General features: G+C 37.6%; 1 protein-coding gene across 11 annotated transcripts in view; it reads left to right on the forward strand.

The window, feature by feature from the left end:
• The window catches only part of EVI5 (ecotropic viral integration site 5), a 164334-nt gene that overhangs the window by 47179 nt on the left and 99936 nt on the right, over positions 1-17219 (forward strand). For all 11 annotated transcript variants that reach the window (XM_036444102.2, XM_045584340.1, XM_045584337.1 and 8 more), the window contains one exon: positions 7619-7679. In XM_036444102.2, coding sequence (XP_036299995.1) covers positions 7619-7679 — 61 coding nt within the window. The remainder of the gene's footprint in view (positions 1-7618; positions 7680-17219) is intronic.

Genomic DNA, 17219 nt, shown 5'->3' on the forward strand with positions numbered 1-17219 from the left:
AGGTAAAAGACCTGAACTCAGAAAATTATATGACCCTAAAGAAAGAAATTAAGGCCAAACCCGGTTTTGCTCAGTGGATAGAGCGTCGGCCTATGGACTGAAAGGTCCCAGGTTCAATTCCGGTCAAGGGCATGTACCTTGGTTGCGGGCACAACCCCAGTAGGGTGTGTGCAAGAGGAAGCTGATCGATGATTCTCTCTCATTGATGTTTTTAACTCTCCCTCTCTCTTCCTTTCTGTAAAAAAATCAATAAAATATATTTTTAAAAAAGAAAGAAATTAAGGAAAATATAAATAAGTGGAAGGATATACTGTATGGAAAAATTTATATCATTAAAATGTCCATATTTCCCAAAGGAATCTACAAATTTGGTGTATTTCCTACTTAAAATACTAAAGGCATGTCTCACAGGTCTAGAATAAATATTCCAAAAATTTATATGGAACCACAGAAGACTCTGAATAGCCTCAGCCATCTTGAGATATCACACTACCTGATATCAAACTGTACTACAAGGCCTTTAGTAAGCAAAACAGCATAGTATTGGTACAAGACCAGGCATATAGCCAATGGAACAGAATAGAGAGCATAGAAATAAACCCACACTTGTATGATAAATTAATATTTGACAAAGAATGCAAGAACATTACAACAAATACAGTGAGATAAGACAGTTTCTTCAAAAAATTATGATGAGACAGTTGGACAGAAACATGTAAAAATATGAAATGAGGCCACCAACTTACAGCATACATAAAAATAAACTCATAATGTGTAAAAAAAAAATGTAAGTTGTGAAACCATAAATATCTTAGAAGAAAAAATAGGCAGTAAAATTTCAGATATTTCTTGTAGCAGTATTTTTTCCTGATATATCTCCTCAGGCAAGGGAAACAAAATAAAAAATAAACAAATGGGACTACATCAAACTGACAAGCATTTGCACAGCAAAAGAAACCAACAAAATGAAAAGACATCCCACTGAAAGGGAGAATATATTTGCCAATGATGCATCTGATAAGGGTTAATTTCCAAAACATATAATGAACTTACTAATATATAACTCAACACTTAAAAAACAAACAATTTGCCCAGCTGGCTTTGCTCAGTGGTTGAGTGTTGACTTATGAACAAGGAATAAGTTATCGATTGACTGATTTAATAAGTCATGGTTTGATTCCAGGTCAGGGCATATGCCAGGATTGCAGACTCGATCCCTAGTGTGGGGCATGCAGGAAGCAGCCAATCAATGATTCTTTCTCATCGATGTTTATATATCTCTCTCCCTCTCCCTTCCTCTTTTAAATAAATAAAAATATATTTAAAAACCAAAAACCTGAACAATCCAATTTAAAAAATGGGCAAAGAGCCTGAATAGACACTTCTCCAAAGAGGATGTACAGATGGCCAATAGACATATGAAAAGATGCTCTATGTCACTAATGAGAGAAATGCAAATTAAAATTACCATGAGATATCACCTCACAAATGCTAGAATGGCTGTCCTCAATAAATCAGACAACAAGCGCAGGTGAGGATGTGAAGAAAAGGGCACCCTTGTACACTATAGACAGAAATGCAGAAAGGTGTAGCCATAGTGGAAAACAGTATGGAATTTCCTCAAAATTAAAAATGGAACTGCCTTTGACCCAGAGTTTTCACTATTTAGAATATATCTGAAGGAACCGGAAATACTAATTCAAAAGAACATATGCATCCCTGTATTTATTTTGCAGTGTTATTTACAATAGCCAAAATCTGGAAGCAGCCCAAGTGCCATTGTAGATGAGTGGAAAAAAAGCTGTGGGACATTTACACAATGGAATACTACTTGGCCATAAAAGAGAAGGAAATCTTTTGCGGACAGCATAGATGGACCTGGAGATTATTATGCTAAATGAAATGAGTCAGTCAGAGAAAGATAAATACTATATGATCTTATTTATATGTGGAATCTAAAATTAACTGATGAACAACAGTAACAAAAAACCCCACAGAGGCATGGATCCATGGAACAAAATGATAACTGTCAGCAAAAGAGAACCTGGGGAGGCGGCTTGGTTGGCTGGATGAAAGAAGGTAAAGGAAGTGAAGGGATAAGCAAAACACACACACACACACACACACACACACACACACACACTCTCACAAAAATAAATAAATACATAGACATAGGCAACAGTGTGATGATAGAGGGAAACGGGGGTGAGATGGGCAAAGTGGGGATAAATGGGGATGGATAGAGACTTTGCTTTGGGCAATGAGCTCATGATGCAGTGTGCAGATGATGTTTTGTTGAGTTGTACACTTGAAGCTGGCATGGTTTTGTGAACCAATGTCACCCCGATAAATTAAATTAAAAAATAAAAATAAGTAAAAAATGGGCAAAGAACTTGAATAGTCATTATTCCAAAGTAGGTAAATAAGTACATGAAAAGATGCTCTTTCTGGCTGGAGTGGCTCAGTTGGTTGGGCATCATCCATTGCACCAAAAGGTTGTTAGATTCCTTGTCAGGGCACATGCCCAGGTTGTGGGCTCGATCCTCAGCATGCAGGAGGCAGCCAATGATAACTTCGATCGGACATTGATGTTTCTTTCTCTCCAGCTCCCTTCCTTTCTCTCTAAAGATCAATAAAAAAGTTATAAGGAAATTAAAAAAAAAAAAGAATCACATTAAAAAAAAATGCTCAACGTCCTTGATCATCATGGAAATGTAAATTAAAACTATAGCTTTGTAGTATAGTTTGTTATCAGGTAGTGTGATACCTCAAGATTGCTGAGGCTATTCAGAATCTTCTGTGGTTCCATATAAATTTTTGGAATATTTATTCTAGACTTGTGATACATGTCATTTGAGAGAAAAAAAACAAAACTTTAGTGAGATATCACCCCACACCCATTAGGATGACTTCTGTCACATAAACAGAAAATAAAAGGTGTTGCTGAGGATGTGGAGTAAATAGGATCCGTTGTGCACTGTTGCTGGGAATGAAAAATGGCAAGGCTGCTATGGAAATGCATATGGCAGTTCTTAAAAAGCTTAAAAATAGAATTACCATATTATCCGGCTATTCCACTTCTGGGTATATACTCCTAAAAATGAAATAAAGATTCAAAAAGCTAATTTGTTTACCCATATTCATAGCAGCATTATTCATATTAGGTAAAACTTGGGAGCAGCTAAAGTGTCCTCTTAAGGATAAATGGATAGGCAAAATGTAGTGTATGGACATAATGAAATACATTATATTTACAACAAATACAAGACAGTCTTAAAAAGGAAGGAAATTTTGACATAGGTATAAAATGGATTAACTTTGGGGACCTTATGCTAAAAGTGATAAGCCAGTCACAATATGATTCCACTTATATGAAAAACTTAATGTTGTTATAATCATAAGCACAATAATATGGTTGTTGTCTGGGTCTAAGACAAGGAGAATGCGGTTTTATTGGTTCATGGGGAAAGTATCGGTTTTATAAGATTAAAAGTGCTATGGACATGCTGGTGATAATAGCTGTATAACTTTATGAATATTTAATCCTAAACTGTACATTTAAAAATATTTGAAATGATAAGCTTTGTTTATATATTTTTACCTCAATTAAAAATTACTCTTAGCTAAATAAGATTATATATATATACATATATACACACACACACATACACACACACACACACACACACACACACACACACACACTAGAGGCCTGGTGCACGAAATTTGTGTACGGGGTGGGGTCCCTTCAGCCCAGCCTGCTCCCTCTCACAATCTGGGACCGTTGGCTTCTAACCACTCACCTGCCTGCCTGACCACCACTAACTGCCCTTTCCCCCAAGCCTGATCACCCCTAACCGCCTTTGCTTGCTGGCCTGATTGCCTATTACTGCCCGCCCCCTCTCCCCTCCTTGCTGGCCTCATCACCCCTACCCTCCTCTGCCTGCTGGCCTGGTTGCCCCTAACTGCCCCCATGACAGCCTGGTTGCCCCTCACTGTCTCCCTCCCTTGTTCTGGCCTGGCTGCCCCTCACTGTCCCCCTCTGCTGGCCTGAATGCCCCTCACTGCCCCCCCCCGCCCCCCCGCTGGCCTGGTCACCCTATGCAGCCTGCTGTTCAGTTGTTTGGTTGCCCCTCACTTCCCCTCCTGCTGGTCGCCCCACACAATCTGCTATTTGGTCGTTTGGTCGCCCCTCACTGCCCCTCCACCAGCCTGGTCGCCTCACACAGCCTGCTGTTCGATTATTGCTTGTGGGCATCCTGACCAATTTGCATATTACCCTTTTATTTGTGTGTGTGTGTGTGTGTATGTAGTATATAAGTTCTTATTTTCTGAGAGAGAATTTCATTATTCCTGGATAATTTAATTTTTAAAAGCAGCTATAGGTCATTTGGGGCCTGGCGTTATTAATATTTGGAGTTGTTAAACTTAATATTTTTGGTCAAGAGAAATACATAAAAATAATTTGTTGGGACTACTTTTTTATGTTCTATATGTTTCTAAAAAATGATTTTACATTTACAGTAGAATTGCAAGAAAGTATATCTCATTTGTCATTTCTTATTTTCTTAGTCTTGTCTTTCATGACCTTGATATTTCTGAAGTGAGCTGATTAGTTATTTTGTAGAATGTCCTTCAGTTTGGGTTTGTTTAATGATTTATCTTGATTACTGGAAAAGATACCACAGAAGCAAGATGCCCTTCTCAGTATATCCTCACAAGGGTGCTTGATGTCAGTGATTATTGGTGATGTTAACTTTGATCAGTTGGCTCCAATGTTGTCCGCTAGGATTCTGTACTATAAACTTACCATTTCCCCCATATTGTTAAATATTTTTGGAGAATTGCTTTGAAACTATGCTTAAGCTTTTATTCACTAATTTTAGAATTCATTGATTTATTTATTTTATTTTTTAATTTTTTTTGCCTGTGGCAGTTACTAGTGTGGAGTTCTAATGGTGACTTTTGTATTTGCCTCACTCCTTCTATGCTTATTAATTGGAATTCTTTTGTAAGATATAGTTGTCCCCTTTCCCCCATTATAAATATGTTAGTCAGTTTTATACAGCCATGTGCCAGATAACCATGTTTTTGGTCAACAACGGACTAAATAAGGGAAGGTGATCCCATCTATATATATAAAAAGGCAGTGACTGTAATGACCAAAGGCTCGACCAAACACCAGAAATCAGTCCTGCAGTCAGTGCTGACTGCTGAGGGGGCTGTGGATCAGTCCCGGGGAGAGACCTGGAGAGAGAAACAGAGTCTGATCTGAAGCCTCTGTGCCAGCTGTAGATCAGCCCTTGCCTCTCTCTTTTTGGGCCTGGCCAGCAGTGTGTGTCTCTTTCTCTCCGGTCTTCCTCAGGGGCTGCTGATCAGCCCTGCGTCTTTGATCAGGCCTGGAAATAGGCCTGGAGATACTGACTGGTATAGAAACCAACCAATCAGAACCAAATTTGGGTGAATTGCAAGGAGCCAGTGGCTGTCTAGGAGGCGGAGCTTTTGATGCTGACTGGCATAGAAACTGACTAATCAGAACCTAATCTGGATTAACTGTGAAGGCAGAACTTAAGGTGGTCTGAGGAGGGGTTTTAAGGCAGTTGGGGACAAGATCAAGCTGACAGAGGAGGACATTTGGGGGCTAGATCAGGCTGGCAGGGGAGGGTAGTTGGAGGGCGAGATCAGGTTGGCAGGGAAGGGCAGTTAGGGGTGATCAGGCAGGCAGGCAGAGAGGTTAGTGGCAATCGGGCAGGCAGGCAGGCAGAGGCAGTTAGGGGCAATCAGGCTGGCAAGCAGGTGAGCGGTTAGGAGCCAGTGGTCCCAGATTGTGAGAGGGATGTTTGACTGTCAGTTTAGTCCTGATTCCCTAAACTGGGGGTTGGACATGCCCCAATTGGAGAGAGGCAGGTTGGGCTGAGTTATTACCCTTTCCCCTGTGCATGAATTTTGTGCACTGGGCCACTAGTAAGATTATAATGGGACTAAAATTTTTCTATCTTCTAGTGATGTAGTCATGGTAACATCATAATATAATGCATCACCCATGTATTTGTGTTGATGCTAATGTAAACAAATCTACTGTACTGCAGGTTTTATAAAAGTATAGTACATACAATCATGTACATTGTATATACTTGATAGTAAACAACTATGTTACTGGGTTTATAAATTTGTTTTACTATTATTTTAGAATGCATGCTTTCTACTTACAAAAAAGAAACATGCCATGTTATGCCTCATACATACATCTGTGCAGCAGCCTCATACATCTTTTGTTTATTGCTTCTCTTCATTGTATCATTTTTTCTTCTATTTGATTTAATCTTGTGCTATTTTGGTTCTTTATGGCTTCTGAGGTTTTTTTTTTTAAATCATAAAAGTCCTTTGGTTGATCTCTCCCCCTTCACCCACCTTCCCCTACCTTCCCTCTGAGGTTTGATGGTCTGATTGCTGCTTCTCTGTCTCTGGATCTGTTTTTGTTCATCAGTTTATGTTGTTCATTCTGAGCTTTTTAAAAAATGCATATTTTTATCGATGTTAGAGAGGAAGGGAGAGGGAGGGAGGGAGGGAGGGAGAGAGAGAGAGAGAAACATCAATGATGAGAGAGAATCATTGATCGGCTGCCTCCTGCACACCCCACACAAGGGATCGATCCCACAACCCGGGCATGTGCCCTTGGCTGGAATCGAACCTGGGACCCTTCAGGCCAATGCTCTGGTCACTGAGCCAAATCAGGTAGGGCCTGTGCTTTTTGCACAGAGATGAATTTGCTTACCAATGCATTGCTCAGAATGTATACTGTTATTAAGCTTTTCTTTTTGGTTAAGATCTCTTTGATTGAACTCTACAGATAAATTTTAATTTGAGGGGGGAGGATGGGTAGTTTTTTCGTATAAGTTTAGTGCTGAATTGAAACTGTATACTTAGTTCTCTGTTTTGTGCCTTATATATTTTACTTTCTAAAGCAGCATTTTTTCCACCTGCGCGCCACAAAAAATTTTAAAACATATAATACCTGACTATTTAGTTAGGGGTACTGACCTCTTTTCCTCTAAATAGTCAAATAAAAGAAATGGCAATAGTCAACATAATAGTAGCTATCTGGTATGAATGTTCTACCTTGAGCTATAAATATATAGGTCATATAATAGAGTTGCTTCTTATTGGTCATGTTGCATAATAAGGTTGTGTCCGATTGGTTAATTCTTGGTAACAGAAATCCTTATATATAAGTGTAGGCACGTGATTTTTAAAGAAAGTTACTTTGGAGGAAAAAGGGTAGATAATTACTATTACTATTATTTTTGTAAATAAAATGATCAGCAGAACGTATTTTTTTTGGTGCAGAATTTTAGTAGTTTATGTACCATGAGATGAAAAGGGTTAAAAATCGCTGTTTTAAAATTTACTTTTGTATGGTTCTTATTTTTCTTATTTTTGAAGTAATTTTTGTAAGAATTTATGCAACTCTTTGAATGATTTTTCTCATTAAATATCTCAATATATAATATAAGTTGGGGGAACCTAATGAAATTATATTTTGTCTTAATATATAGTGTTAAATTTTATAATTTAATAACTACTTTTGAATCAAAATACACCTTTTCTTTCTTCTTAGGCTTGAAAAGGAATACACTACAATAAAAACTAAAGAAATGGAAGAGCAAGTTGAAATTAAAGTAAGCATCTCAGCACTTCTCAACATGCAGAATGTACATTGATGGAAGTCAGTTATTTGGCAGTAGATGTTAGGTTATATTAATATATTTATTACCTACTTATAGCAGCACATTTAGCAATGATATTTGTATTTATTGATTGATAAATTTATTTGCTATCCCACTAATTGTAGCTAAAAATGATGTTTCAAAAACCAGAATAATGTGACCAGGGTGGTTTTCATTCTAGTGTAAAAGAGAGCAGCTCTTCCCTTTTACTAGATATGTTGGTGGGTCATCAGGAGAAAATACTTCTATGGGTAAGATAATTATTCCATTTAAGGATATTTTAAATGTTGCAGAGAAGATAATCCACAGCATGCTGACACTAACAGCACTATAGCCTAAGGTAGACCAAATTGCGCAAATAATTGCAATAGAACTAATTATGGCTGTTTTAGAAATGCAAGAAGCTTTGGCTAATTCAGTTTTTTCATCACTAAGCAAATGTTATATTTTTTAACTACTCTCCAGAGAAACGAGTAGATTTTCAATTTAAAGAACATACAAATTTCTATATATACCTTAAAATTCTTATTTGTACCCCTTATAAGGCCAGAAATTTTTAGGTTGAGGATCTGTCATTGTGCTTGAATTAAGGCAAGTTTTATTGGCTTTTATGCTGATACATTAGGATGGGGATGATTAGTAGTAGGATGAGTTAGTGCAACCTGCTCCCACCTCCTCAAAAAAACAAGATAAAACAGTATTTCTTGAGTGATTCCACTTTGAAAAAACCCCTCTGTGTGTGGATGTGTCTGTCTGATTTTTTTTATTTGGACCTGGCCGGGCATTAGATGACCACCTTATTCACAGTTAATCAGCCATGTATCAGCCTTGCTGTAGTGCCACTGTATTACTCACACCCTACATTCCTTTTTATAAGGGAATGGGTTCTTTTAGTATTCCTTCTTGTGTGATCCTCCTCAAAAAGCCCCCTGGGAGACAATCTTCCCTATTTTTCTATGTGACCACTCTTACCAACTTTGACTCCCTTCTCTAGATGGTTTATTTCCATTTTGCCCCCATTCTTATTAATTGGAAATGGATACTTCTACATGTTTAAGACAGAGAGGGAGACAGAAAAGATCCCTATGGCTGTTTCCCCCCTCCCTTTTAAAATTCTATCATCCAACTGCTACTCTACCATTTGCTTTTCTTTTAGGTACCATGAGTAAGGGTAAAATTAATTATACCCTCTACTTCAACCTACTGAAAGTAAAAAGTACGTCATCCTGATGAGTGGGGAGAGAGTATGGGTTATCGCATACCAGGAATATTCGGAACTGCAAATCAAGAATCTGAGGATGGGGAAGCCATCCAGTTCATTTCATCATGCTCTGTTATTGTGGGAAACAGTTATCTCAGGTCTATGAACAATTCTTGCTCTTGAAGAAAATTTTTCTAAAATTAAGTCCCATGAATGTAGGAACAACAAAAGACTTTTTCAAAGATAACTGCAGATGTTAGCCTATATTTGCAGTTTTTTTTTCAAATTTCGTTTTTTTTGGGGAAGTTATAGTTCAGTTACCTCACAAAATACTTTTGCTTGCCAGCTCCATTTGTCTTAGGCAAAAACAGATGGCATAAAGTTACTTATTAGAAGAGAATCTGGAAAAAAAAAAAAAGTTAAAAATATTAGTGGGACATATCAGGTAAATAAAGTATGCCGATCTCAAAGGTAGTCTGTTCCTTTTATAAAATCTTGTTGACACAGAGTTCTTTCTTACTCTTATACCATATCCGTCTCTTTTTCACTCCTCATGTCCTCATACCCCCCACCCCCCACCCAAAGGCAAAGCCAAACAATTTTTGTGTGACTGAACTTTTTTCACTTAAAATTTGGTATGTCTGATTTTGACTTGGACCTGGCAACTTATCTCAGTCATAATCAGATGATCACCTTGTTTATTGGATCAGTCATGATCAGATGATCAACTTATTTACAGTTGATTAGCCATGTAGTATATGAGCCTTTCTATAAAATGAGATATGCCACTTTCTTACTCTCTTCTCTTCTTGAGGTTCCTTTTATGAAGGAATGAGTTCTGTTAAACTAGTATTTTCTTTTCTTGGTTCTCCTCAAAAGCCTCAGGGACATAGTCTTAGACTGTTCTCTATATAAGCACATAGTATGATCATTAAATTATTTTATGCTTTAATATGGAAACAAAACTTCAGCCTTTGATATTATGCAGTATTTTTAAGGTTTCCACTCTCTTTACTTTAATTAAAATTTTAAGACCTTTGGGTTGGTGACCTTTTATTCTAAGAATTATATCTGTTGGTCACCTATCCGGTCAAGATGTATTTTTTAAGTATTTTTATCCATTCTCTGAGAAAGTGTTTTATAGATATATAAAACATATATATATGAAAATCCTATCTAATAAAAGGGTAATATTTATGTAGATTGACCATCACTCCAACACACAAGATTGCTGCCCCCATGTGGTCAAAGATCCAGCCCCTATGTGGATATAAGATGGCCACCACAAGGTGGCCAGCAGGGGAGGGCAGGTGGGAGGCACCAGGCCTACAAGGGAGGGCAGTTGGAGGCAATCAACCCTGCTGGGGAGGGCAGTTAAGGGTGACCAGGCCGGCAGAGGAGGAAATTTGGGGCAAACAGACTGGCAGGGGAACAGTTAGATATCAATCAGGCTGGCATGGGAGTGGTTAGGGGATAATCAGGCTGGCAGGCAGAAGAGGTTAGGAGCAATTAGGAAGGCAGGCAGGTGAGCAGTTGGAAGCCAGCAGTCCTGGATGTGAGAGCGATCGGGCCTAAATGGACTGTTGGACATCCCTTGAGGGGTCCCATATTGGAGAGGGAGCAGGCTGGGCTGAGGGACACCTCCCACCCCATGCACGAATTTTGTGCACTGGGGCTCTAGTGTTTATAATGATGCTTTCATATGGAGAATCTCACATTTTACTGTGCGAGATCTTTTGTTAATGGAAACATTGTTATCATTGTCTTTTTCCAATCTATTGATGTTCCACCTGAAAGGAAGGAGGTACAAAATGTAAAAATTCTAGCTTATATTAATGGTAACCTACAAATCTTTAAAAAAGAAGCACTTTGCCAGGCTGTTGTGGCTCAGTGGTTGAGTGTCAACCCATATACCAGGAGGTCATGGTTTGATTCTCTGTCAGGGCACATGCCTGGGTAGCGTGCTTAATTCCCAATAGGGGGCATGCAGGAGGCAGTCATCAATGATTCTCTCATCGATATTTCTCTCTCTCTTTCCTCTCTCTGAAATGAATAAAGAAAAAAAGAAAAATTTTTGTCTTTTACTTTACCTAAGATAAACAAATGAACTCTAGTATCTATATTTAAGTTTCTTCTTTGCAAATGGGAGGTATTAGAAATCCTGACTTATTTTTAGTCAGAAATTAACATTTTAAAAATTTTAAAAATTAAGAAATATCCCATATATGTTGAAAAACAGAGAATAAAATAAAATCACTTGTGTATCTACTGCCTAACAGAAAAAAAAAGAAGTCATGACAAATATCTAAGTAATCAGCAATTTATTTTCAGCAATGTGAGGTATTAGTATTGACAATCACATTCATTCAACATTTAATATATGATAGGTCATCTACATGCATTATCTCCATTCATTCTTAGAATAGTATTTTGAATGGTTTCTTTATTCCCATCTTTTCACGAAGAAGCTAAGCACCAGAGAGCTCAAATAATATGCTAGTGCTGGAAAATGGTGAAAAGGATTTGAACTCTGATTTTTTTTTTTTTTAAGGCTCATTTAGGTTCTTCAGTATATATACTGTGATGCTTTCCAAGAAAGATTTTAATGTGTAGGTAATGTAAGAAGGATTTGGATGCTCATTTTATGAACTTTTTATTAAAAAACTAATGTCTGATTAATAATATCTAGTGAGGATGCAATAGCATAAGTTATTTAATGCCATTCATTCAACAGATATTTATAGTGCCATCTTTCATTGTCCAAGCTCTATTCTAGACACTTGAGAAGGGTTTATGAATCAAATTCCTGCCCTTATGGAGTTTACATTTTAGTATAAAAATCAGACAAACAGAAAAGCAAAATGTATAGTATTTTAGATGATAAGTGCTAAGTAGGAGAACAAAATACCTTAAGGTATGGTAAATAAAATAGTAGTGTTTAAATTGAAAACTGGGAGAAATTTAAAGGTAAGTTTCTGACAGATTGAGTGTGGAGATAAGAGAGGGACAGAATCAAGCATTTTGGCCTGAGCAGTTAGAAAAATGGCTCCTATTACCTGAGATGGTGAAGACTGTAGGAGAATCTGGTTTGGGGAGAAATGCCAGGAGCCTAATTTTGCATATTTTAAAAGTATGAGATGCCTAGGAGATGTTTGAATAGCTCAGTCTATATATATAAAAGCCTAATATGCTAAGTGTCTGACTAAGCAGTTAACCGACTAGTCACTATGATGTGCACTGTATACCAGGGGACAGATGCTCCGAGTAGTAGGTTAGCTTGCTCCTGGGGTCTGGCCAGTTGGGACTACGCCAGACATGCCCCTTTTAGGCCCAATTGCCCTGATTGGAACTAGGCAAGATGGCCCTGATCAGCCCCGATCTGTGGCTAGGCGGAGGGACCCCAACTATGCATGAATTTCGTGCACTGGGCCTCTAGTATAAGAATAAATTTGACAGTTATTGACATGATAATGCCATGAGAGTGAGTGAGATTTCTTGAGGAACCTATCACTACGCAAAGGTTATACTTTTTAACTACTTTCTAGAGAAACAGGTAGATTTTCAATTTAAAGGGCATGTACATTCATTCATACACACACACACACACACACACACACACACTTAAAATTTGTATTTTGCACAGCTGATGTTGCTCAGTGATGAGTGTCTACCTATGAACCAGGGGGGTCATGGTTTAATTCCCAGTTAGGGCATATGCCCAGGTTGTGGACTCAATCTCCAGTGGGGGGCATGCAGGAGGCAGCCAATCAATGGTTCTCTCTCATCGATGTTTCTATCTCTTTCTCATATTCTAAAATAAAAATAAAAAAAATTTGAATTTATACCATGGGTAAAGCCAGAAATTCTTAAGTAGATAAAATAGAGACTTCAAGTATTGAGCCTTAGAGTAAGCCAACATTTAAAATTAGGAAGATGAGGCTAAAGCAGCAAAACAGAACTCCATGGAGATATTGTATCTAGAAGCCAAAAGAAAAGAGTAGAAGGTAGTTATGTTGAGTTTTTTGTTTGTATTCTTTTAATGCAGAAATAAACACATTTTTTATTAAGCACATTATTATGGTGATAAGTAGGAAAAATTAATGATACATGAATGACAAGATAATTGCTGGAGTTGGGAGGGTATGGGTAGGAGACCTAATTTGGTCTATTAATATGGCTCCACAATAACAGGAGAGAAAGCAAAACGTATGCATAAAAACACAGATAAAATGTAGGATGTGGTTGTAGGAGTTTGTGAGTTCTCTTCTGACTGCTATAATATTTTCAGTGAAATACTAAGCAAGATTATCAAATGATAGTGAGTTAGAGGGTTGCTGTTTTTGAAGAAAGGAGTATGAAATAGTGATGTAAGTGAGAGGCAGAAGGCATGGACTAAGTAAATATTTATTGCTGAGATACATTAAGAGTACAAATGAATTTAGTGATTGTTAATTTTAAATAAGCAACATGTTTATGTTCTCTTTGGTCATATTTTCCAGCATAGATGCAGACACAGAGTTGTCGGTATGTTGACCCAGAGTAGTGGTTTCATCAGACAAGTATATCAACTGTGGAGAAAGAGATAGAGAAGGGAAGTTAAAAGCAAGGGAAAGTCTGCAATGATTGGAAATTAAACTTTGGAAAGAGGGAAGAGAGGACATCTGTGAGTGAGAAATGATGAAAAGTTGATGGGATCATGGGATTATTCTTATGAGAAGGATGATTGTTGCACTCGGGTTATGTCATGAAATAAGTATGTTGGAAAGAATAGATGATGATTGAAGAGTAGGTTCTTTGAAACCAAGGTTTTCCTATTTTGGGATGTTTCTCGCTTTTTTTTATTACTTATATCCTGTATAATAAAGAGGTAATATGCAAATTGACCATCACTGGAACATACAAGATGGCCACTCCCATGTGGACACAAGATGGCCCACAGGGGAGAGTAGTTAGCGGCTTCCAGGCTGGTGAGGGAGGGAAATTAGGGATGTCCGGGTCTTCAGGGGAGGGCAGTTGGGGGCGACCAGGTCTGAGGGGAGGACAATTAGGGGCAATCAGGCTGGCAGGGGAGCAATTAGGTGTTGATCAGGCTGGCAGGGAGTGGTTGGGGTGATCAGGCTGGCTGGCAGGTGAGTAGTTGGGAGCCAGCAGTCCTGGATTGTGAGAGGGATGTCCAACCGCCAGTGGGATCAGGCCCCCTAAATGGGCAGTCAACATCCCTTGAAGTGTCCCAGATTAGAGAGGGTGCAGGCTGGGCTGAGGGACACCCCCTCCTGCCCCCCAGCACAAATTTTTTGCACTGGGCCTCTAGTATGCTTATAGTTAGAATCTTGTCTATAAAGTTTTCTTGGTACCTTGAATTTCCCTAGCCAGTTGTAAATAGTAGAATATTACGATGTTAATATTTTTAAGATGTTTAATTTGCTCTACGTGAATTTCCTCAAAAGTATTTCCAGAATATATCCTTCTTAGCAGTGAGTTTTCCATTTCACTAATACATTGCCAACATTAGGTATTTCATTCTTGCTTTCACTCTCAAATCTGATTTTTTTCTAATTTGGTAGGTCAGAAGCCTTTTTGTAAATTTTTTTTAAGTGTGCATTTCTATTGAGATTTCTCTGTTGTTTTTTTTCTTAAAAGTAGAAAACACTTTTTTTTTTTCATTTTTTTATTAAGGTGTTATATGTGTACATATCTTACCATTGCCCCCCTCCCCCCAAAAAAACACTCTTAATAGTTTCAGAAAATATGATTAAAAAGAAAGATGCTCAAAGATTTGTGAGAAATCAGACATTTTAGTTGTTAACTTTCCTATGTATTAGCAACAAACATTTCAAAAATATCTTCAAAGCAGTTTCATGTAAAGTAAAAATAAAAGCATGTATAGGACTAACTTAACTGAAAAATAGAATAGAACCTAAGAAATAAACTCTGAAAAACTTTGCATACAGTTGTTTTTTTACAGAGAGGAAGAGAGAGAGATAGAGAGCTAGAAACAACGACCAGCTGCCTCTTGCACACCCCCTACCGGGGATGTGCCCACAACCAATGTACATGTCCTTGGCCGGAATCGAACCCAGGACCTTTCAGAGTGCAGATCGACGCTCTATCCACTGAGCCAAACCGGTTTCGGCTGCATACAGTTGTTTTTAAAAAGATGAATTAAAGATAGACAAAAATAACTACAAGTTGTATAAACATTAATTTCCCCACAAAATACACATTAACAAACCCAGTCAAATTTAATTCCTTACAATATTCCAGAGAAGTAAAAAAATCTAAAGAATAATTATAAAAGATGTAAAAAATATTTATGCCTAACTTAAAAATATGAGCAATGCTCAGCACTAACCAAATGTTTGATATATATGTTAAGCACTATGCTATCTTATTTAATTCTTCTAGTATTGTAGGGGTTATTACTCTTTAATTTTCTACATGAGGAAATGGAGAGTCTATGCACAGGTGTTAATTGTAGAGTAAGAAGTTGAATCTAACTCTGCCTAACTTTAGAACCTAGTCTCTTTACTCATTTAGTACACTAATACTTGAGGTTTGGGGGACCAAAATACTGTGGTAACTAATCCAAAAAAGACAAACTCCCGAAATGTAATAGGAAATCCTGAAGTAGTCTTTACTAATTGATAAAATCCATATAGTTATCAGTTCATGTTGAAGTGGATATCACACAAATGAGGAATTGGTGATTTACTTAAAAAGTGGTATTAAGACATTTCAGTAGGTCTTTGGTGGAAAATATTATATTTTTATAGCAGAATTTTAGAAGATTTAAAGGGGATGGAAAAGGAAATCCAGATGAATTTTTTTAAAATAATATATTTTATTGATTTTTTACAGAGAGGAAAGGAGAGAGATAGAGGGTTAGAAACATTGATGAGAGAGAATCACCCATCAGCTGCCTCCTGGACACCTCCTATTGGGGATGTGCCCACAACCCAGGTACATGCCTTTAACCGGTATCGAACCTTGGACCTTTCAGTCTGCAGGCCGACGCTCTATCCACTGAGCCCAAACCAGTTTCGGCCAGATGAATGTTTTTAAAAATTTTATTATTTTAACATTATTGTAACATTAACTTTATTCACTCAACTGTCTGGTTGAACTTCTAAACCTTTAAGGATAAACAAAATGTTATAATTTTATGTTGATGAACATTTTGAGAATCACATTTGTTGTTTTGGCTTCCCAGACTTTAACAGCATTTAATTATTGCTTACTTGTGTAGACCTGCCATGCTATTTTGTAGTCTGAAATCACACCTGATGATGATCAGTGACTTTGAGCACTTTTTTCATATATTTTCATTTATGTCCTCTTCTGTGAAGTGTCTATATAGGTCCTTTGCCCATTTTTTAAATTGGATTGTCTTTCTTTGTTAAGTTGTATGAGTTCCTTATATATTTTGTATATTAACCCTTTATCAGATGTATCATTGCCAAATATGTTCTCCCATACAGTGGGGTGGGTTCCCTTTTTATTTTGTTGATGGTTTCTTCTGCTGTGCAGTTTTTCATTTTGATGTAGTCCCATTTGTTTATTTTCTCCTAAGTTTCCTTTCCCTAGGATAGGGGTGTCGAACTCAATCAGAGAAGGGGCCAAAATCTAAAATCCAGCCTAAATCGCGGGCCGAATGGTTTATTGAACAGTCATAAACTGTCATTGTGATGGAAATGCAGCGGAGTGCAGTGATGACAGCGCGGTGCGGGCCACATTGCAAGGCCTGGCGGGACGGATTTGGCCCGAGGGCCTTGTGTTTGACACATGTGCCCTAGGAGATGTACCCAAAACATGTTGCTATGAGAGATGTCTTGAGATTTTGCTGCCTGTAGTTTCTTCTAGAATTTTTATGGTTTCATGACTTACTTTTGAGTCTTTTGCCCATTTTGAGTTTATTCTTGTGTATGGTGTGAGTTGGTGGCCTTACTTTCATTTTTTTCATGTCCCTGAACCGTTTATTGAAGAGACTGCCTTTACTACATTGTATATTCTTACCTCCTTTGTCAAATATTAATTAAGCATAATGGCTTAGATCGATTTCTGGGATTTCTGTTCCATTGATCTATATGCTGTTCTTGTGCCGGTACCAGGCTGTTTTGATTGCAGTGGGTTTGTAGTATAACTCGATATCTGGTATTGTGATCCCTCCAACTTTGTTCCTTTTCAAGATTGCTGTGGCTATTTCGGGTCTTTTTTGGTTCCATATAAGTTTTTGGAGTATGTGTTCTAGATCTGTGAAAAGCTGTTGGTAATTTAATAGGGATTGCATTGAA

The sequence above is a fragment of the Pipistrellus kuhlii genome, unplaced genomic scaffold (genome assembly GCF_014108245.1).
Source record: "Pipistrellus kuhlii isolate mPipKuh1 unplaced genomic scaffold, mPipKuh1.p scaffold_m20_p_2, whole genome shotgun sequence".
Taxonomy (NCBI): Eukaryota; Metazoa; Chordata; class Mammalia; order Chiroptera; family Vespertilionidae; genus Pipistrellus; species Pipistrellus kuhlii.